General features: G+C 47.4%; 1 protein-coding gene across 1 annotated transcript in view; it reads right to left on the bottom strand.

Annotated features, from left to right (window-relative positions):
* Positions 1-20306, bottom strand: part of DAGLA (diacylglycerol lipase alpha) — a gene marked incomplete at both ends in the record, with an annotated part of 33732 nt that overhangs the window by 2908 nt on the left and 10518 nt on the right. The window contains 13 exons of the mRNA XM_080619459.1: positions 197-378; positions 856-985; positions 1455-1651; positions 3395-3467; positions 4439-4519; positions 6123-6265; positions 8363-8443; positions 13523-13600; positions 13717-13800; positions 14104-14260; positions 15444-15568; positions 16997-17074; positions 17717-17851. Of these exons, the coding sequence (XP_080475585.1) occupies positions 197-378; positions 856-985; positions 1455-1651; positions 3395-3467; positions 4439-4519; positions 6123-6265; positions 8363-8443; positions 13523-13600; positions 13717-13800; positions 14104-14260; positions 15444-15568; positions 16997-17074; positions 17717-17851 (1544 nt within the window). The remainder of the gene's footprint in view (positions 1-196; positions 379-855; positions 986-1454; positions 1652-3394; positions 3468-4438; positions 4520-6122; positions 6266-8362; positions 8444-13522; positions 13601-13716; positions 13801-14103; positions 14261-15443; positions 15569-16996; positions 17075-17716; positions 17852-20306) is intronic.

Raw genomic sequence — 20306 nt, 5'->3', positions numbered from 1 at the left:
GGTTCTCCTCACCTCGCAGCACACAAAGGATTTCCTCCCTCCCAACACGACACAAGACATACTGAAGCTAAGCAAAGACCCTCAAAAGGCAGCCCTTGTATCCACCCTTCCCACAAAACATCAATCACAACACCCCAAGAGAAAGAAAGCCCACAAAGAGTCAACAACCATTCCAAGAAACCAAAGAGATCGTTACTTAGTACTGCTGTTCCTTCTGTCCGCTGTTATGGCTCCAGTTCCGATCTGCACTGAAGGGCCGCTGGGCAAGGGCTGACTCTGGAAGATCAGTTCTGGGGTGAGATCCACTTCTGTAGGACTCACCATCACTTTGGCTGCAGAAAGTAAAGCTGTTTTCCCCTTGTTGTAATTCTCCAGGACCTATTCAAGGGAAGCAGAGGAACAGTCAGTGCTTTAGTGGAGACTGTTCTCAGCTCAGGGCTTTCCAACAGCTGGATTTGCCTCTGTTTCTTACCAGAGCCTGCATGGTAAAGGCCTATTTCTTACCCTGCAAGCACAGGGTAAGAGCTTGAGATAAAGGGTTAGATCAATACATTCTGATATACTTTATCCTGCCCAAATGCCCCGCTGGGAATTCAGTGCTGGGGAAGCACCTTCACATCAGCAGGGCAGAGGAGACCTGGCTAAACCTCCATGGTAGGAGCTGCATGGCTGGGAACTGTAGAGCTTAGGGACAGAGACCCACTCTGCAACCATCATACATCAGCTCAGTCACCTGTCAGGCCCTTAGTGACATGGGTTAGTGGTGGCCTTGGCAGTGATGGGGAACAGCTGGACTTGATGATCTTTTCCAACCTGTTGATTCTATGATTCTATGATCCTAATTCTTTGCATTACCTTGTTGAGCCCTTCCATGACCACATATGGGAGGTGTTCATGTAACATCGCCGGCGAGATAATCACTTCATTGAACGCCTTATTGTCACCCCAGATGGCAAAGTAAGTGGGATCTTCTTGCTCACAGCAACTGGAAGAGGAGTTGGGATCCAAAGAGAGAGAAAGGCAGAGAGAAGCGGATGAAAGAACAGGCCAATATTTTGGCATGCAAAAGAAACAGCAGGTTGCAGAGACAAAAGCAACAGGAGGGGAAACAGAGGCAAAAGATGATAAAGTACACATGGTACTGCCATTGCTCCAAACTGCACTAGCCAACAGTGACATGATCATCTTTGGTTGGATGGGGCTTGGAGCAACCTGCTCTAGTGGAAGCTGCCCTGCCCGTGGCAGCGAGTTGGAATTGGATGAGCTTTAAGGTCCTTTTCAACCCAAATCATTCTATGATCTTTTTATTCTGACAGCAATCACTGTCACTATAAGACAGTGGGGGGGAGGCAAAAAATCACCTTCATAGATGGGTTCCTCTCTTGGGAAGTCTTTTCCTAAGGGCAATTTCCACCCCCCATGTGGGCTGGTTGTGCTGCTCTGCAGATACTCACCAGCACTGCTCTGCAGGGTGATTGTGCACCACGTGGATGATGCGGCCTGGTGGGTACAGGGGTGTGCTTGCAGACAAGGCAATAGTCAGGTCACTGGGGTGGGTCCAGAGGCGGTTACTCGTGACCGAGTTCTCTTCTGTCTCTTCAGGGAGCTCTGTCTTGGGGATGCACTTTGTGGCACCCACAATGATGCGCCACTGTCCAACAACAAGAGAAATGAGGGAGAGTGTTGAGGTGAGAAAAGCAACACAGAAAAGCAGAGTCACCTCAAGACACTACTGGAAGGTTTAAACTGAATACCTGATACCAGAAAAACCAGGTCTTGCAACCAATTGCTTAAATAACAGACCTAGAGAGAGAGAGAATCCTGCCTGGAAGAGCTGTTTCTTCCTTTCCCAATTTTAGAAGTGGCAACATCTCAGCCTTCCAGTACCTAAAGGGCTACAAGAAACCTGGAGAGGGGCTTTGGACAAGGGCCTGTAGGGAAGGACAAGGGGGATGGCTTTAACCTGCCAGAGGGGAGGCTGAGATGAGCTCTTAGGCAGAAGCTCTTCCCTGTGAGGGTGCTGAGGCGCTGGCCCAGGGTGCCCAGAGAAGCTGTGGCTGCCCCATCCCTGGCAGTGTTCAAAGCCAGGCTGGACACAGGGGCTTGGAGCAAGCTGCTCTAGTGGAAGGGGTCCCTGCCCATGGCAGGGGTTGGAACTGGATGATCTTTGAGGTCCCTTCCATGATTCTATAATTCCTTGGTTTTGCTGGAGGATTTTGTAGAGTTAAGGATCTAAAGCAAGCACCAACTTATCCCCCAACTGATAACTTGGTATCTTCCAGGCTAAACAAGGTAGACGGAATCTGAATGTTTAATGTATAAACATAAGCAATAGATGATACAACACAGACAAAACAATCTGTTTAGGCCTTTATGCACTAAAAGAAATCCTAAAACTCCCAAAATTCACCATAACCCCAAAAGCCAAAACACAAACCCCACAGAACTCTAACAAGAAAAATAAATGTAACTCAGTTTTCTCCCTCTACAGGTCATTTCTAAAATATTTTACCCTTAGTTATCTTAATGCCTTATGTGTTTTTTCCACCTCAGCCTAATGGTAAAGAAGCCCGGGGAGGAACAACTTCCCACATATCCTATCTTCAAAACATGAACAGACCGCTTATCCTAGAACAGCACCAGCAGTGTCTACACACAGACAACTGTTGTACTCCCTAGCCTGTTATCATTTGTTACTGGCCAAGAACAGCTACAGTTGGAACACAGACTTCAAAACAGGCTTAAAGGAGAAAACATCCTGCTCAGTGTAGACCTGTGGTGGTGAACTTGTGATGTGTGAGGCAGAGTCACCATGCAGCCTGCAAATGAAGCACAGCCCTTTGGCCCTGACCCTTCTAGCAGCTTTCAAGCTCTTATCATCACTCCTCTGATCATGCAAGTAGTGGTCACAGTGGGCTTTTGGAGAAGAGAAGGCTCAGGGGGACCTGATCGTTCCCTACAACTGCCTGACAGGAGGATGGAGCCAGGAGGGGCTGGGCTCTGCTCCCAAGGAACAAGGGATGGGACAAGAGGAACCGGCCTCAAGCTGCACCAGGGCAGGTTTAGATGGAGCTGAGGAACAATTCCTGCCCCAAAGGGTGCTCAGGCATTGGAACAGGCTGCCCAGGGCAGGGCTGCAGGCACCAGCCCTGCAAGTGTTCCCACACTGTGGAGATGAGGCCTCAGTGCCATGGGTTAGTGGTGGCCTTGGCAGGGCTGGGGAACGGTTGGACTGGATGAGCTTAAATGTCTTTTCCAACCTGGTTGATCCAGTGATTCTATGACTTTAGGAGAGATGGAGTGCAGGAGCACTGTGCAGGATTGCTGTGTGACACTACGAGCTCACCATCACTGCCCAGAGACACTTCGGGTGTTCACTGATCTTTACTCTTACCTTTGGTTTGTTACTTCTCTGAAGAACATCCAGAAGCTGCCGGCGAAATCCCTCCAGCTGAGAGAGTCCAATTCTGGAAAAGAGGAAGATGTGTCAGGGAACAGGACTGTAGGAACACACAGCACAGAACACCAAGTGCTACAAAAGCTACTACAAGAATACAACACAGCTCATCTCAGAGGAGGGTTGTGGCATCAGCCAGGACCAGTAACCATGGTTAAGAGGCTGCAGGGAACCATCATGACAATAAAGAAGTACAAAATGGAACAGAGTGAGATCAGTGAACACAGAAAGGTCAATGAAGGGATAAGGGAGATGATGCAATTACAGGAACAAGTGAGCAAGGACAAGTATAGGACGATACAGAACAGGTAAGTGAAGGTGCCACAGAGTTATGTGGCACCACTAGGTTATAGGATGGAAAAGACTTTGTCATACAGGTTACCCAAAGGCATAGTCAATACTGTGGAGCCCTTTTCCTCCACTGAATTCTGTATGTGTACAGACAAATGTCACTATTTATCCAAGCTCACAGAACAGGGGCAGAAGCAAAAGGAAAACACAGTTGGTCTGGCTCCTAATCCAATGCCCCATTCAGCAGAACATGTCCCAAGAGGAGAGGTGAGAGATGCCAAGACACAAGAAATGAGGGAGCTGATTCAGAGATGTGAGGTGATATGGAATAAGTATTCAGGGACAGACAGTACAAAATGAGATGACAGGACATTTAGCTCAGAGTGTAAAGAAGTCCAAGATAACAAAGGCAAGATGGCATTGACATGTCAGATACTGCAATTAGAGGCAGGATATTCACCTTTTTCTTTTATACAGGCAGCTGAGAGATGGGCAGGGATATGCCTATAAAAAGCTGTGTGAAACACCAATATAGATGTCCAGGTGAAAGATGCAGCAGTACAAGAAGACAAGTAAAAAGTAACAAGGACAGGTGAATGAGGAAAGTGGAGACAGATATGATTGAGGTGTTTGTGATAGGAAGGAGGTGACTTGTGTGTAGAACAGATATTCATCAAGACATTGAGACACTTCTCCACTTGCCTGGGCACTAGATCTTTGCCAAGCACGACTGCAGTCACAAACTCTTTTGAATACTCCATGGCATCCTCACTGGAAGAGAAACAGGACCAAGAAGAAGCAAAGAGTGTTTCACTAGCAGCAAACTGCACTTCATCCCCAAATTTGACACTGGTGTCAGACCGGTTACCAAACAGCCATAAACCTCAAACCCCAAGATGCTCAAGGTTTTGGGGACTTGCATCTTGGTAAAGAAAAGCTGAATTATTCACATCTCATGTCCCAAGTAACACTACTCCGCATATGGCTCTGAATATACTTGGAAAAGGACTTTAATTTGATGCTTCATAGTCATTTTCCAAGTTTGGGAATGGCCAGGTCAGCAGAAAGTAAGAAGATATCCCATCCTCCTGAGACTGCTTTACAAAGATGCTGTAGAACTAAGGTGGCCACTTTCTGTAGCAACCTGAGAACCAAGATATGAGGGAATTAAGGCTTCCACTCTATGAGCTGGTTCTGCAATCAGCCACCTTCCTAGGGATGTTCCAAACCAGTTTCCACAGGCAGAGGCTGCATCATTGACCTAGAGATGATCCTGAGCATGAACCAGAGCACAACAGAAGTGTGGCAGTTAAAGGCACCACTGAATCAGCTGAGGTAAAACAGCACAGCTTGGCCTGAGGGACGTCAGGAGTGGAAACTGAGCAAAAAGCTATCAACCCTCAAGAAACATCCTATAGAACAACTCCTCTGCAGCTGAAGACCAGGGATAACTATCACAGCAAGGCCAGTATCCAGATTCATTAGCAGGATGGCGTAAAACCCTTTGCCTGCTCCTGGAACATGAGGCAGTAACTATCACAAGAAGCTTCTGATAATCCATAGCTGCTTTTAAGTGCCTCCATGAGGCCTGCCACAACTAGACAGACTTTATGTCACTTCACAGCAACCAAGTGGGATGGTTTGGTTTGGTTGCCACACAAATAACATGATCAGCAGGTCTGTCCCAATCTACAGTGGGAGGAATTCACCACACTTCTCTTTAAAGATGCCCATGGCAGCTACCCTAGATCCCTCCTACAGTAAAGGGAGAGAAACAGGCACCAAGAAGCACAACCCCTCTGACCTATTCTAGGCACTCACTTTAGAATGACAGAAGTCACCCTCCAGAAGTGCCAAGTTCTTTGTCAGTTGCAAAAGGAGTTCAAACAACTACATCACCTGATGTAGAAATCTACACTTGGTCAGATATCTCCCTTATTGTACCTCTATTCACAGCAGGTGGGGAGAGGAGACACTGGCATTGTACAGAGAATAAGGAAAACTGAGTAACCTGCTCTAGTGGAAGGTGTCCCTGCCTATAGCAAAGGTTGGAACTGGATGAGCTTTAAGGTCCCTTCCAACACAAACCAGTCTGTGAGTCTATGGAAGTGCACCTTGTCCAGTCAGTGAGCATTTTCCACTAGCCAGGGTGAAATCAGAGCTATAGCCACAGACAGCTAAGTCATAGATTGGGATATTTGGGAAAATGGCCATATGCAATCACAACCTGAACTATATCACAGAGCAAAAGTTGCCAAGAGCTTTCAGCCTTTCCGTTTTCCTGCAAGCTTCTCAGAGCATCACAAACAGGACCTGATCCAGCTACAACTACAACTACAACCCCCCCCCCTCACCAGTCCATCCCAACACCTACCTCAGCAGCCCACCTGGGGGAGAATAGGCAAAGCACTTGAGTGATGGGTACTGCGGACGCAAGAGGAAGGACAGGATGGCAGCTGTGCCAGCCCCTAGGGAATGACCAACCACAATCAGGCCATAGTGTTTTGTTCCTCTCCCCTGGAAACAAAAGCCACAGAACAAGAAATTGAGCTCAGAGCAAAAGGTAAGTCCACAGCCCCCAGATCTGTCCCTTTCCCCCTGCTCTAAGTCTTTCCTATACATGAGTACCCCAGCTGCTCCATCAACAGGAACTAGTGAGGGTATGTTAGATGTGAAATGGAAGCAGAGCTCTGATTTACACTGCCTAGGCTAAGTCACAGTGGCACACTCCTGCCCTGCAGTGTTACTGAAGGGATGCTAGATTTCTTTCTCTTGTTATTCTCTCCTACATCTCTATCAGGCAGTGTATGACCTACTGGGTCTTCCCTAAAACACAAAAGGGAGGAAGAAAAAGGGAATGTACACAAGTTATTTAGGATTTGATATGAGCCTTCTGATAATATCTGACTCCAAGCCCACAAACTGAGGTCTCCAGGTCCTAGAAATAACTTGCTTTCAGGAATTCCAACACTGAACAGCAGGAATCCAAGTAGCAGTTTGATAGTAGTCTTCTAAGTCTAGATGCTCCCAGCAGCAGGACACTGCTCAAGTAATAAAGAGACAGAAGTATTCCTTAATGTTTTATACTGTTCTTGTTATCCAGCACCTGGGGATACACTGGGACGTCTTGCATTAGAGTACAAAGCACACAGAACGTAAGACCAACCCACAAGAAGAATCTATCTTTGTGCCATTTTCCTTCTCAAGGCCACCTCCAAGCCACCACCCTGCCTGCTACAGTCAGTAAGGCAAATGCTGGGGGAGATTTAAGACTTTATACACCTCACTTATACTTTATCCCTGAAGATCTGTTGCTGGTAACTGCCACTGCTGGTTTATTGTTAAGAAACAGTGCACTGGGCTAGATGAACCTTTGGTAGGACCTGGGATGGCATTAATGTTCTGGCTACAGCACTTTGTCAGGTATTGATCACACTTCAGCTTCAGACAGCTCTTAATTTTCCACACACAAGAAGGTTGCTCCATATTAATCAAACTCTCTCCATCTTTGTGGGTCAGGTCCAGCTCATTACACTATATTTCCTCAGTTAGAGGTTGAACCCAATATACATAAAGCCAGCTTCAAACTGAACAGAATGTGATTGGGTCTGTTCAGCCTAGAGAAGGCTCCAGGGAGATCTCAGAGCAGCTCCAGTGGCTAAAGGGGCTACAGGAAAGCTGGAGAGGGGCTTTGGACAAGGGCCTGTAGGGACAGGCCAAGGGGAATGGCTTTAACCTGCCCGAGGGGATACTGAGATGAGCTCTTAGGCAGAAGCTCTTTGCTGTGAGGGTGCTGAGGCGCTGGCCCAGGGTGCCCAGAGAAGCTGTGGCTGCCCCATCCCTGGCAGTGTTCAAGGCCAGGTTGGACACAGGGGCTTGGAGCAAGCTGCTCTAGTGGAAGGTGTCCCTGCCCGTGGCAGGGGTTGGAACTGGATGAGCTTTAAGCACCCTTCCAACACAAACCAGGCTGGGATTCTATGGTTCTGACTCAAGTTTAGGGGAACCATTGAGGCTTTTATCCCTCTCTTCATTCTTCCTTTAGTTACTGCTACTTTCCCCATGGGAACTGCTCAGGCCAAGCACTCTTTGGGCATGGAAAGCTGTCTGACAGCAGGGAATCAGGCAGTTCAGAAGCTCCCTCCCAAAGAGGGGCACACTGTGCTGTTACTGACATATAAGCTAAGGTAAGTTGCTTCCTAACACCTCTCTTGGGTCCTCTGACAGCTGTCTGTCCCAAGAAATGTGCACACAGAGGCAGCCAGCGTGGCATCCCATTGCTGCCTCCAAAGAGAATCTCCATAGAAATGGGATTTTAGTTCCTGTCGATTTGGTTTTAGTGTTCCCTGTCCTGCATTGCCACCAAATGGGATTTCCTACCTTAGCTTTGCCTGAGAAAAACAAAAACCATCATCAGGAGCTTTGTAGTGTTGGTGGTTTCACACTAAAAAAGCCTTGGGGGAATAATGAACGAGTTCCCTGTGTGGTAATCCAGAGGGATGGAAAGATTTGGGAAATTAGAAAAACATTCAGGGACACTGAGGTTTCCCTAAAACCAGTGTTTTAGGGAAATCACTTCTGTATAGCCCACAAGGATAAGGGAAAACTAATACTCACTAAGTCTCTTCCAAAAGCTTGAGAAAGCACCATCTCTTGTTCCAATTTCTTCTTGATGTACTCAGCAGATAGCACCATTCCCTGAGGAAACATGAAGGCAGAACAGGATGTAAATGGTCACATATCAGCTCCCAATCTGAACATTTAGCAGACACTACACTGCCCCGAAGGCTGGATAAGCTCCAGAGTGCCACACAGCATGTGTCAGGCTTGAGGAAGAAGATTGACTCCACTGCACAGTGAGGAATAGACTTCATTAGGCAGATGTCCTCCCTCACTGCTTACCAGAGCCACAAACTGCTTGCAAGTAATGACAGCTCTTAAACTAAGGTAATACCCAAAGGCTCACAACGCAAAGTCCAGGAAGAAGATGAAACAACCACAGCAAAACAACTCACTGCTTAAACACAAGATTGTGGCAGGGGGGTGGAACCGGATGAACTTTGAGGTCCCTTCCCACCCAAAGCATTCCATGGTGCTGTGATTTTATGGTTATCACACATTATTAAAGGTTTTTTATTCACTAGAAGCTAAGAACTGCTGGAAGATGTGAAACAAGCCAACAGTCTGGATCTAACCATTTATCCTCCCTGCTGATGGCTGCAGCTGAAGAGTGTTTCTCCCTCTGTAACAATTACAGATGCAGCTGATCTGTTACAAACAAGCAACTATCATTCAGTCCATTGCATAAATAGAACCATAGAATGGTTTGGGTTGGAAGGGACCTTAAAGCTCATCCAGTTCCAACCTCCTGCCACGGGCAGGGACCCCTTCCACTGGAGCAGCTTGCTCCAAGCCCCTGTGTCCAACCTGGCCTTGAGCACTGCCAGGGATGGGGCAGCCACAGCTTCTCTGGGCACCCTGTGCCAGCGCCTCAGCACCCTCACAGGGAAGAGCTTCTGCCTAAGAGCTCATCTCAGTCTCCCCTCCCGCAGGTTAAAGCTATCGCTTATAACCAGTTCTTGGTTATGCCTTTACTAGAGTTTAATTCAGTACTAGGCAAACCTGAAGTACAAGGGCTGAAAACCAGTCCTGTAGTCCAGGGTGAACATGGGTTAACAGGAATGATCTGCTTGAATATGGTGATAACAGACCTCAAAGAATTCACATTGCCTGGGCTGGTCTAAACCCAGGAACAGCATCTCCTCTGCTATTTTGCATTACACCTCTACCTGAAACCAACTGAAGTAGAAAGTGAGTGTTATTGAGCACTGATGAATCTCTGTGACACAGAATCATAGAATGGTTTGGGTTGGTAAGGACCTTAAGATCATCCAGTTCCAACCCCCTGGCTTTGGGCATAAAGGAGCTGATGTCCCTCTCAAAAAGCAAAGCAATGTGGAGCATTCAAAGCCCTCAATATCAAGTACATCATCAAACTCAATGTGAGTCCTGAAGAGAAAGAGCAGACCATGGTGATTGTGCTGAGCCTGCAAATGGGACACCTGTAACAGCATCAGCATCATCAAAAGCAGATGCCACCATATTCCATGCCTGTGTTCCCATCTCTCTGCAGCATTCAAAGGAGTCTCCAGTTCCTTCTCTAATGAGAAGTGAATGACAAAACTACTTACATAAAGTCCTACCATGAATTTAGGATGCTATTTTTGAATAGCATGACCTAAATCTGTGGTGATATTAATAATGGGCTGTTAGTCAGGCTGATAGCAATAGGTTTGATAATGATATTCTAATATAGACAGTGATTTTAATAGTATGGAATGAGCCTTTCATCACTGCAGTGTTAAATGTAGACTTGCCATTTAGATGGATCCTGTTTCTTCAGTTTTCAAGGAATAAATCTATCTAGGTTTACTTATGGAAGCTCACATGTAAATAACCACAGTGGAGATGGAAGGAAAGGGAAATAGTCTATTGTTTTGCAGTCTGAAGGCATGAAACTGCTCAGGGATATTTGAATTGGCGGTGAAAACCCATAAAGGGGGTCTATTGGGTAGAATAAAGAGCTTGAATGGGATGTTCTTGCTATTACTGAGTGTTCTATGGAAGCGGGAAGAGCTGCCATCATGGCTGAACTTCCTTCTGGCAGCTTCTTGTCATCGCAGCTGGCTCAGCACCACAAATCAACCTCCATAACATCATCATTTTAGTAGTTTTGTTCTGTATCAGTTCACCAGAGTTAAGTGTTCATTGATGCTCTTGCCTTATGATTACGTAAAAATGAATTTTGTTATAAAATCAGTGGGTTTTATTTCAAATACTGTGAAGATGGATTGATTTCTGTGGTTCATTCCCCTCCAAATTCTAAAACACCCTCTTTTTTCTGGCATGCTAAGCCCTAAATGTTAGTTACAGCTGTGAGTTTTGATGCAAAATAGCTCAGAGAGCTCTACAAGAAACCTGGAGAGGGGCTCTGGACAAGGCCCTGTAGGGACAGAACAAGGGAGATGGCTTTAACCTGCCAGAGGGGAGACTGAGCTTGAGGCCAGGTTGGACAAGGCTTGGAGCACCCTGCTCTAGTGGAAGGTGTCCCTGCCCGTGGCAGGGGGTTGGAACTGGATGAGCTTTAAGCTGCCTTCCAACACAAACCAATCTGTTTCTACGCTATATTAACTGTGGCATTCACAGCAACCCAAGCAGTGAAACACTTCGAGCTGTGGTAGCAGCGGAGCGATAAGGGGGCTCATGTGCACATCAAGAGGTTTAACTTGTGGGATGTCTGATTGGCACCATGTGAAGCCCAGCACCGGGAGAGCTCTGCAGGTGGAGATAAGAGGCCTGTTGGATGTGCAGAACAGAACCAGCAAGAACAAGAACAGACATCAAACAACTTACAGGAAGCTCCCAGACGGCCAAGTCCTTTGCTCCAAATTAAATGTGTTTGCAAAGCACTTCATTTATTTGTGTATTCAAGTTGACTTCTGGACATTAAAAATGCATTAGGATGGAGGATTTAAATTCTATTAACTCCATTAGCTTCCCCTCAGGAATCAGCAGCACATTATAGGCTGAAGATTCATATTGATAATAATTTGAGATAAAGCTATAGTTCCGTATTAGCAACAGTCAAAACAAGAAATAACATAAAGGCCAAATAAAACCTCAATATAAAACCAAGGGAATGTTTCATGTAAGTCACTGGCACATGAATGTTTTCACATGGAGATCAAAAGAAAACCAACTTCTGCAAGGATCCATTAGGAGCTTTTCTGTGCATTAGAACAAATTCCCCCTCACTGCCCTTTGCTTTCCTTTCACCTTCCTTCGCATGAGCTGTTGATCACATTGATGTGCAAAGTCACTTTGAGCTAAATGAATTAGCACAAAGCGAAGCAACATCATCAGCAACAGCAGAGACAACACTCCAGCAATGTTAGATCAATAGTAAAGATTCCCAAAGCTAAATAGCAGTTATGTGACAAAATACTACCTCTTTTCGCTGCTTTCATAACTGTGGAAGCATAACAGGAACGCCCTGTGTAATTGCTGGGTTAATGTCCTCAGTTTCTAATTTATTTTCTCCTGGGTGCTTGTAGCCCAGAACTCCCCTGTGTGTTGGGCTGATCCCCAGAGCATGAGCAGCCATCAAGGGAGGGGATTCTGCCCCTCTGCTGTAGGCTCTGGGGAGACCCCCTCTGCCGTCCTGATCCAGCTCTGGGGCAGCAGCACAAGAGGGACCTGGAGCTGTTGGAGCGAGGCCAGAGGAGGCCATGGAGATGCTGCGAGGGCTGGAGCAGCTCTGCTCTGGAGCCAGGCTGAGAGAGCTGGGCTGGGGCAGCCTGGACAAGAGAAGGCTCCTGAAGGGGAGACCTGAGAGCAGCTCCAGTGCCTAAAGGGGCTGCAGGAAACCTGGAGAGGGGCTTGGGACAAGGGCCTGTAGGGACAGGCCAAGGGGAATGGCTTGAACCTGCCCGAGGGGAGACTGAGATGAGCTCTTAGGCAGAAGCTCTTCCCTGGGAGGGTGCTGAGGCGCTGGCACAGGGTGCCCAGAGAAGCTGTGGCTGCCCCATCCCTGGCAGTGTTCAAGGCCAGGTTGGACACAGGGGCCTGGAGCAAGCTGCTCCAGTGGAAGGTGTCCCTGCCTGTGGCAGGGGTTGGAACTGGACAAGCTTTAAGGTCCCTTTCAACACAAACCAGCCTGGGATTCTATGATTTTATGAAAGAAAAAAGATGCCCATTAGCCAAATGGAAGTACACAACACTTTTCAAGACTACCTGCTCTCAGAGACTTGGAGCCTGCAGAGTCCAAGTAAGACCTTCTTAGGTGAGCATTTCTTTATCAGACCCATACCCAACTGAGCATTTGAGTCTGTAGTTCTCTATCAGCTACTACCCTCTACTTCCCAAAGCCGAGCATCAGAGCTCATAGAAAAGGTTCATCTTTCAAGCAGGACATCATGAAGGAAGCAGGAGCTCCCACCTCCCCACTCCCATGGAATTACAACCTCAATGTCCTGCCTGAAGGGACCCCAAGCAGATGATCAGCAATGCCTCATCTCCTTGAGCAGCAGCAGCATTTCCAGCGACCTCCACATTCCCTCCAACACACACAACCTCCAGTTTGGATTCTTCATTCCCAGTCTGGCCCTGCATCTTGAGAGGCTGCCAAATCCCTGATAATCAGTGTGCACGTCACTATTTTGCTGGACTGGGGCAAAGATCAGCTCTAGAATCAATGGATTTAATCAGCCCACACCTGATCACTAACACAGACCCATAGCATCAGTCTCATTACACAGGCACAAGTCCTGCCAGTTCCCTTGGATGAGGTTCAGTGCCCATCTCATTGCCAGAGAATTCTAAACACATCCTCAGGGTTTGATTGCAAGTTCTGAAAAGGTCATTGGAAGAAGAAGTCCTCTCAATGAATCCAATAATTGTGTTCCAGATCTCCACAGATGCGTTTTACTGCCTGGTTTTCACTAATTATATGGGAGGTTTTAATTACACACATAGTGGTTTTCACAGTTACAACTAAGGATTTTGTGTTAACAGCTCCAAGCCATTTCACTGCAATCATGTAACTCCCTTAGAAGTACCTCAAGCAATTCAGACCACTTGTTTTCTCAAGTCAAAACATGAGAAAAGTGTGGGGTTTGGGGTTAGGTTGGTTATTTTGGGGGGGTTGGGTTGGGATTTTGTTGGTTTGGGGTTTTGGGGGCCTGTTTATTTGTTTTGGGCTTTTCTTCCTTTACACACCTTGTGGCCCAGCCATGTCCCATGGTGACCCTCAACTGGAAGGCGCTCTGCATCCCCAGTTAGGTCTGTCAGGGCATCCTGGAAGAAAAGCCATAGTTGTGCTTCAGGTAAATCAAACACCAAGCATGAGTCAGGAAGGCCTGAGACCCTCCTGGAAGTTCACCTGGGTAGCGAAGTGGATGCGAGGCACTTACTTTTGGAGACAGAGTTCCTCGGATACTGATGACCACCTTCTTCTTATCATGGTCCACAGCCACATAGAAAGGTGTTTCATAAACCTGGAAAATATCCAGGACTAGCAATCAGGTGAGACATTCCTGTTTAATTATTCCCAGGGAAAAGGAGGCAATGGTGTGACAGATTATGCCTTATGTGCAAGCACTCCTTTCAGTGATGATTTTTGCCTTTAGCAAATATTTCTGTCCAAGTGACAGAATTCCTTGATGGAGAGATAGGATGGGAAGCTCTAAGGTCAGAAAAAAGGCTTCTGGTTTCCTCCTTTGTACCACTACACCTGGAATCCCATAAATCCCATTAGGAAGTGCCTTAGAAGCATGGCCCAAAGGGTTGCAGGTTCTTACCGCATCATGGCACGATGTGTAGACAATATCCACCGAGGTCATGTTCTCATCCAAGAAGTGGCGGCGGATGGCAATGGCATTGCAGCCACAGCAGTTGTCCTCCTCAATGGTGACACTAGGTGCATAGCGGGGACGTGAAGGACACAGACAGCAACATCTGCAGAAGAGCAATAGCTTTGAGGAAAAGAGGAATGTGGAAGAGATTGGCTTTAGAGCAGAATTCCTAGAGATAAGGGAAAGACAGACCCTGCAGTGATGCCCTCCCCTGGTAAGAGCTCTTGCACCAAAGAGCACACAACTGATGCTGCAGCATCTAAAAGGGGCACTGAGAACAGATGTAGTTTCCCTTCTGAGCACCAGAGAGAGCTGCAGTGCCACCAGTCCCCAAGGACTCAATGCATGGTGGGGCTGGGATCTCTCCTCAAGGGATACTATGCCTCACAGTGCAGTCCTGCATTGCTTCAACGCACAAAGCCGCTAGCATGTACTGAGCTCTAGATCTATTTATAACAAGGAGCAGGTCTAGAATCATACTGAGCTCAAGGTCTATTTATAACAAAAACAGGTCTAGAATCATCATCCCAGGCCAAAAACAGCAGCACAGATTTATTTCTCCTTCTTTCCCTTATGAAACACTTCCCTAATAAAAGGAAGGAGATTCTTCCTCATAGGTTCAGCACAGAAGTCACCTGCTTAAGTGCAAACAGCTCAACCCCAAAGAGAAGCTGACGCCAGCATTATGGCAGCTGAAAGCAAACCTTTAAACCCAACGTATCCTGCACTGAACTACAGCCTTGCTACCATGAGGTGAGCACCACAGAGCACGGCAGGAAGAAAACAATTAGTCACAGAGAACACAGCACAAACTGGCCAAGTCTTGCCAAGGCTTTAATAGAGACCCAAATGTCAACTCCCTGCTTATCTAGGCTTGCTGATACATTTGATTTCAGAGCTCCCAGGCAGCTGTTTTGACTCAATGTGAAAGCAGCCTTGTGCCAGATGAGTTCTCTCCCCTGGCTGTTCATACTGCACAGGACTGGCATGATCCTTAGTGCACCAGAGAGGATAGAGCATAGGACAGTCTGGTTTATTTAACAAGGTAAGCAGATAAGCAATTGTAAAGGAAGAGGTTGAGGGGAAAGACATTGGAGTATGAAGGGACGGAGTTGGAGATGGAAAGAAAAAGCATGAGAAGGGAAAGGAAGAAAAAGAGAAAAGAAAGAGGAAGAAATAGAGGGGTGATGGAGAGTAAACTGATGAAGGAAAAGATATATCTAAATCTGGGGAAAACAGAAGGTGAAAGGGGAAAAGGCAGAGTGATAGACAGGATGGCCACTCACGAGCAGGATCTGGCCAGGCGACAGAGTCCACATGTGGGCTTCCTCATCAGGTATATGGGCCAGCCATAGGCAGCCAGGGCAAACAGCATGTAGTAACACACCTCTTTGTACCGCTGCATCTCTTGCTGAAAGAGACAAGAGACTTGCTAAAGGCCATGTTCCCTTTTAGACAGTGAGTTCTCCTGCTGGTTCCCTTCTTCCATCATGATTAGACACGTGCACCCTTCTTTCTGAGCACCAACCTGCTCTCTCAGCACCACCACAGCAGCACTGTCAGTGTTTGCAGGTCACTGCAGGAGAGCACAAGCTGGTGGTGCTGGATGAGATGCAACCCCTTTCCCAAGGACAGCTCAGTGCAGCTGCTCCTGTTCTGCACGGAGGGGCCCCCACAGCTCTTTACCAAAAGTAGCAGTCAGTTCTAGAGAAATCTTCCTCTGTGTATCCAACACCTTGCTCAAAGGAAAGCCATCCCCTGGGGTTCTCAGTTGAGGAGATAAACTGGTTTAATCAGAGCACTGGAGCAGAGGACTGGGCTTGGAGCAATCTGCTCTAGTGGAAGGTGTTCCTGCCCATGGCAGGGGGTTGGAACTGGAGGAGCTTTAAGCTCCCTTCCAGACCAAACCAGTCTGGGATTCTGTGAAGCTGCAAGAAGTTGAGCTCTCTAAATATACTTCTTCCACATAGTCACAGGCCATAGGATGCACAGAGACGGCCATAAAGCCAGTCTGGGGGCTCATACCTCAGCAGTGTCTCCTATAAGTTCTGCTTCCATCTCTCCCCACACTCTCCTATTCAGGAAAGACAGGCTGAGCACAAGCAGGGTGTGAGTGTTAAACACAGCAGAGCCACAAGCAAGTTAATCACAGAAGCAGTCAATCAGAGATGCTGGGATTGGGTCACTCTTGCAGCCATATCATCTAATCAAGGGGGTGAATATAGTTTGCCCCATGAAGGGCTGCAATAGCAGCATGCCAGAAGGAAAACCAAGCTTAAACCTCATAGAACAGACAGCTGGCATTCCTATCCTGAGAGCCGCTGACAAGCAGCCCCAGGGAGGAAGGCTCCGCCCTCACTCCAGGCAGCTCCCTGCCCTTTCCAAGATGGAGCCCTGCCTGGTGGTACTTCCATATGGAGCTCTGCACGATGCCCTGGGGGCAGCACTCAGTTCATACCTCTGGTGTTGGCCAAACCTCATGCTGCCTTCCCCTATCTAAGTGGGAATGCTACCACCTCCCACCACACAGAGGGCAGAGAGAATGCTTTACAAGTGATGCTTTAAAAGCCTCCAGAGAGCAAGCGTTGTTATTACATTGGATGGGGCTTAGAGTAACCTGCTCTAGTGGATGGTGTCCCTTCCCATGGCAGGTGGTTGAACTGGATGAGCTTTAAGGTCCCATCCAACCCAAACCAGTCTGTTTCTGCTGTACTAATCTCTCATTTCTTTGATTATCCCAGAAAGGGGCAGAAAGGAGTGAGAGAAGAGAAAGAGAAAGAGAAAACAGGCAACACAGGGAAACAGGATGGGTTTGCAAGTTCACAATGCAGCCACTTACCGCGTTTTTCAGATCCAGGTACTTTGTGTTCCTGGTCACTGGCATCCCAGACAGAAAAGCTAAAATGTCATTGTTTGCCTGTAAGTCACAAACACACAGAAAGATTCTTCCCTGTGACACCAAGACAAAGCTACACTTGAGAAACAGGAAGTACTGTGCAACCTAGGATAAGATGCTCTCAAGTATCCCAACCAGTCTCCTCTAACTGAGTCCAATTCTGCTGTTCTTGATCACTGCTGTCTGAACCTCACCTCTGAGAAAAGCTAACCCCATTTTCTACTGTGTTGACGATCCATGAATCTCAATGCCAATAATGGCTTGGAATTTAGGAATTTTGCCCTTAAAAGTTCCTCCTGCAGCTTTTCCCAGATGCTGGAATCTTCTCTGCATTACTGCGTAGAGGAGGAGTAATCATCCCATTCACTCCCAAGCACCTACTACCTCCTTCAAGCCCTCCCGGGGTTAGACTATAGACTCAATCTGTATCACCTGCCTACAAAAGATGACGGATTTCCCAAGCTTGACTCAGTGTCAGCTAGGCCTTTTGGGAGCCTTGGGAAAAGCTCTTCAAGCAGTTAATACCTTTATTTTCCAGCTCAGTGACTGGCAATAGCCCATCACACACACCAGGAATGAGGTGGGCAGAGTCATGCGGTCTCAGAGAGTGAGTCAAGAGCAGCAGGTAAGTCAGAGGCCAAGAGGGATGCCCTCTCCACCCACCTCATCCAGCACAGCGTTGCGCTTTGCCCGCTGCCGTTGGCGCAGAAGAACCAGGCCTGCAATGATGTCAGATGGGACGATGTCAAGGTCTCGGAAGAACTCAGCAAAAAGGTAGGCAATTTCTGAATAGGCATCCTGCAAAATCCAAGGAGAGAAGAGTTTAGGAGAAGAAGGAGGAGTTTGGGTATGAGGAGCTTCAAAACAGGCCACGGAATGAGAACCATTGCGGCAGCAATGGCCTCATTTCTATAGCTCACGCTCCAAAACATCCACGAGATTCCTTTAGGGAACACCATATCTGGTCTGATCAGATGAGGATCCTGTTTATTTTTACATAGTCACACTGAGAGGCTTCAGCTGAGGCTGAGTTTGTACTACACTTGGTACTGATGTGTGGGCAAGCAGAGCACCTCACCATCAAAACAGAGCAGGGAGAGAAACGGTCTCATCTCTACACTGTAAATAAGACAGAGGAAGTATGAGGAGAACCAAGCAAATCTCAACCCAGCATCACCTCAGAGTCATCCTTGCTCCTCAAAAGCAATTTTATTTGAGCAAAGGCTCCTCAGGATGAAAACCCCACTGATTTTGTCCCTATTTAACCCAGAGCTCACCACTGCAAGCAGATAAAGGTGACAGCTTTTGAATCCTGCCACTCTAGCTGCTCATTGCTCACCATCATCCTCTTTGCTATGTGGTTTCAAAGAGTTCATAGCAACAAGCAAGTGTTACAGATGGCAGCTCTTGGTGCTGAAGGAGCTGACCAAGTTATGAGGCTTTTCCAGGTTTAGCTTGGACTGCATCCAAGCAAAAGGGCCTGAAAGGGAAAACCTGGATAAAGATCTGAGTCATTAAACACAGAGTTCCTAGAAGAGAAGGTGGCCAAAAAAGGAAGACACCACAGGAGGGACAGAAGTGGAAGGGACCTGAGAGGGTGAAACAAACGCTCAAAAGCAGAGTGACAAAGGTGTTATGAGGCAAAAAGTGTTATTTCCCCTTCTGCCCTGTACTACAAAGACAAAAGATGGGAATAGTGTGGGAACTGGAGATGGGCTGGACTGTGAGGCAATGTTGATGTGGCCACCTCTAAGACCAGCAGCCTCAAAGACAAGGGTGACCCTGAGGCTGGATCCCTGAGCAAGTGCTGTACTACACCAATGGTACTGGTATTTTGACTCCCACCATCAGTAACCTTTCCTACCAAGGTCTATCACAGCCTTACCCTGAACTTTTAGCCTGTGTTTTCAGAGCATCCTTTACTCAGCACCAACTGCAGTCTTGTCTGTAGAAAGCCTGAGCTGTGCACTAACAGAAAGGCTGAATTTCAGGCCAGGATCTCTCTCTGTCTCTTCTTTGACAGGGAAGAAAGTAAATCCCTTCTCTCCCCAGCAGTCCTGCAGGGAACGACCTATATTCTTTCATCTCTGATAAACTCCTGGAGTGCCAGATTACTTTCTTTCATTTTTCACTTTTGCCTACAAAAGCAAGTTAAATCACCATTAAGAACAGGGCTTCAGGTGCCAATTGTGCAGGTTTCCACACCGGCTGTGCCTTTTGAAGAGCAAATGGACTGGCAGTAACCTCTGTGACATTACAACCGCAGCAGCCTTCAAGTACTGACCCCATAAAGCTTAGCAGAGCTCCTATAAGCAATATGAAATGCAGCCTCAGAGTAAAATCACTTATTAACCAAAAGGGGCAGCAACACCTCCTTTACTCTGCTGTCATGAGACCCCAACTTGGAGCCCTGTGTGAAATTCTGGTGTCCTCAACACAAGAAGGCCACGGAGTTGTTGGAGCAAGTCCAGAGGAGGCCACGAGGATGCTCAGGGGCTGGAGCAGCTCCCGTGTGGAGCCAGGCTGAGAACACTGGGGCTGTTCAGCCTGGAGAAGAGAAGCTGCATGGAGACCTCAGAGCAGCTTCCAGTGTCTGAAGGGGGCTACAAGGATGCTGGAGAGGGACTCTTCATCAGAGACTGTAGTGACAGGACAAGGGGTGATGGGTTCAGACTGAAACAGGGGAAGTTCAGGTTGGAGATAAGGAAGAGGATGCTGAGGCACTGGCACAGGGTGCCCAGAGAAGCTGTGGCTGCCCCATCCCTGGCAGTGTTCAAGGCCAGGTTGGACACAGGGGCTTGGAGCAAGCTGCTCTAGTGGAAGGTGTCCCTGCCCATGGCAGGGGTTGGAACTGGATGAGCTTGATGTCCTTTCCAACACAAACTGTTCTATGATTCTACGATTGGTTCCAAAGGATGAGTTTTTGCTGGAGCATCTCATATTCTATTGTAGGATTGACCGTAGCCCTGATGATTTGCTCCAGGGCTGGAGACCTCATGCTTCACTCCAGACCCACATTCATGCCCCAAACACCATGTTCACCCCACAGAACTATTTTCAAGCCCAGAGGATGATGATGATTCTGTGTTTGAACATTTTTTTCCATGAACACTGGGAGAGACAGCAATAGATTCATTTCTCATCCATTACACATGCATTCATTCCACACGCTGTCATGCCAGGACACACAAAGTCAGAGCTTGTTTCTGTAAAGAAAAGAGCCTGGGAATTGCTCAAGCTGAATGTAAAATGG

The sequence above is a fragment of the Psittacula echo genome, assembly GCF_963264785.1.
Source record: "Psittacula echo genome assembly, chromosome: 5".
Classification (NCBI taxonomy): domain Eukaryota; kingdom Metazoa; phylum Chordata; class Aves; order Psittaciformes; family Psittacidae; genus Psittacula; species Psittacula echo.
This window is presented reverse-complemented; position numbering and strand designations above follow the sequence as displayed.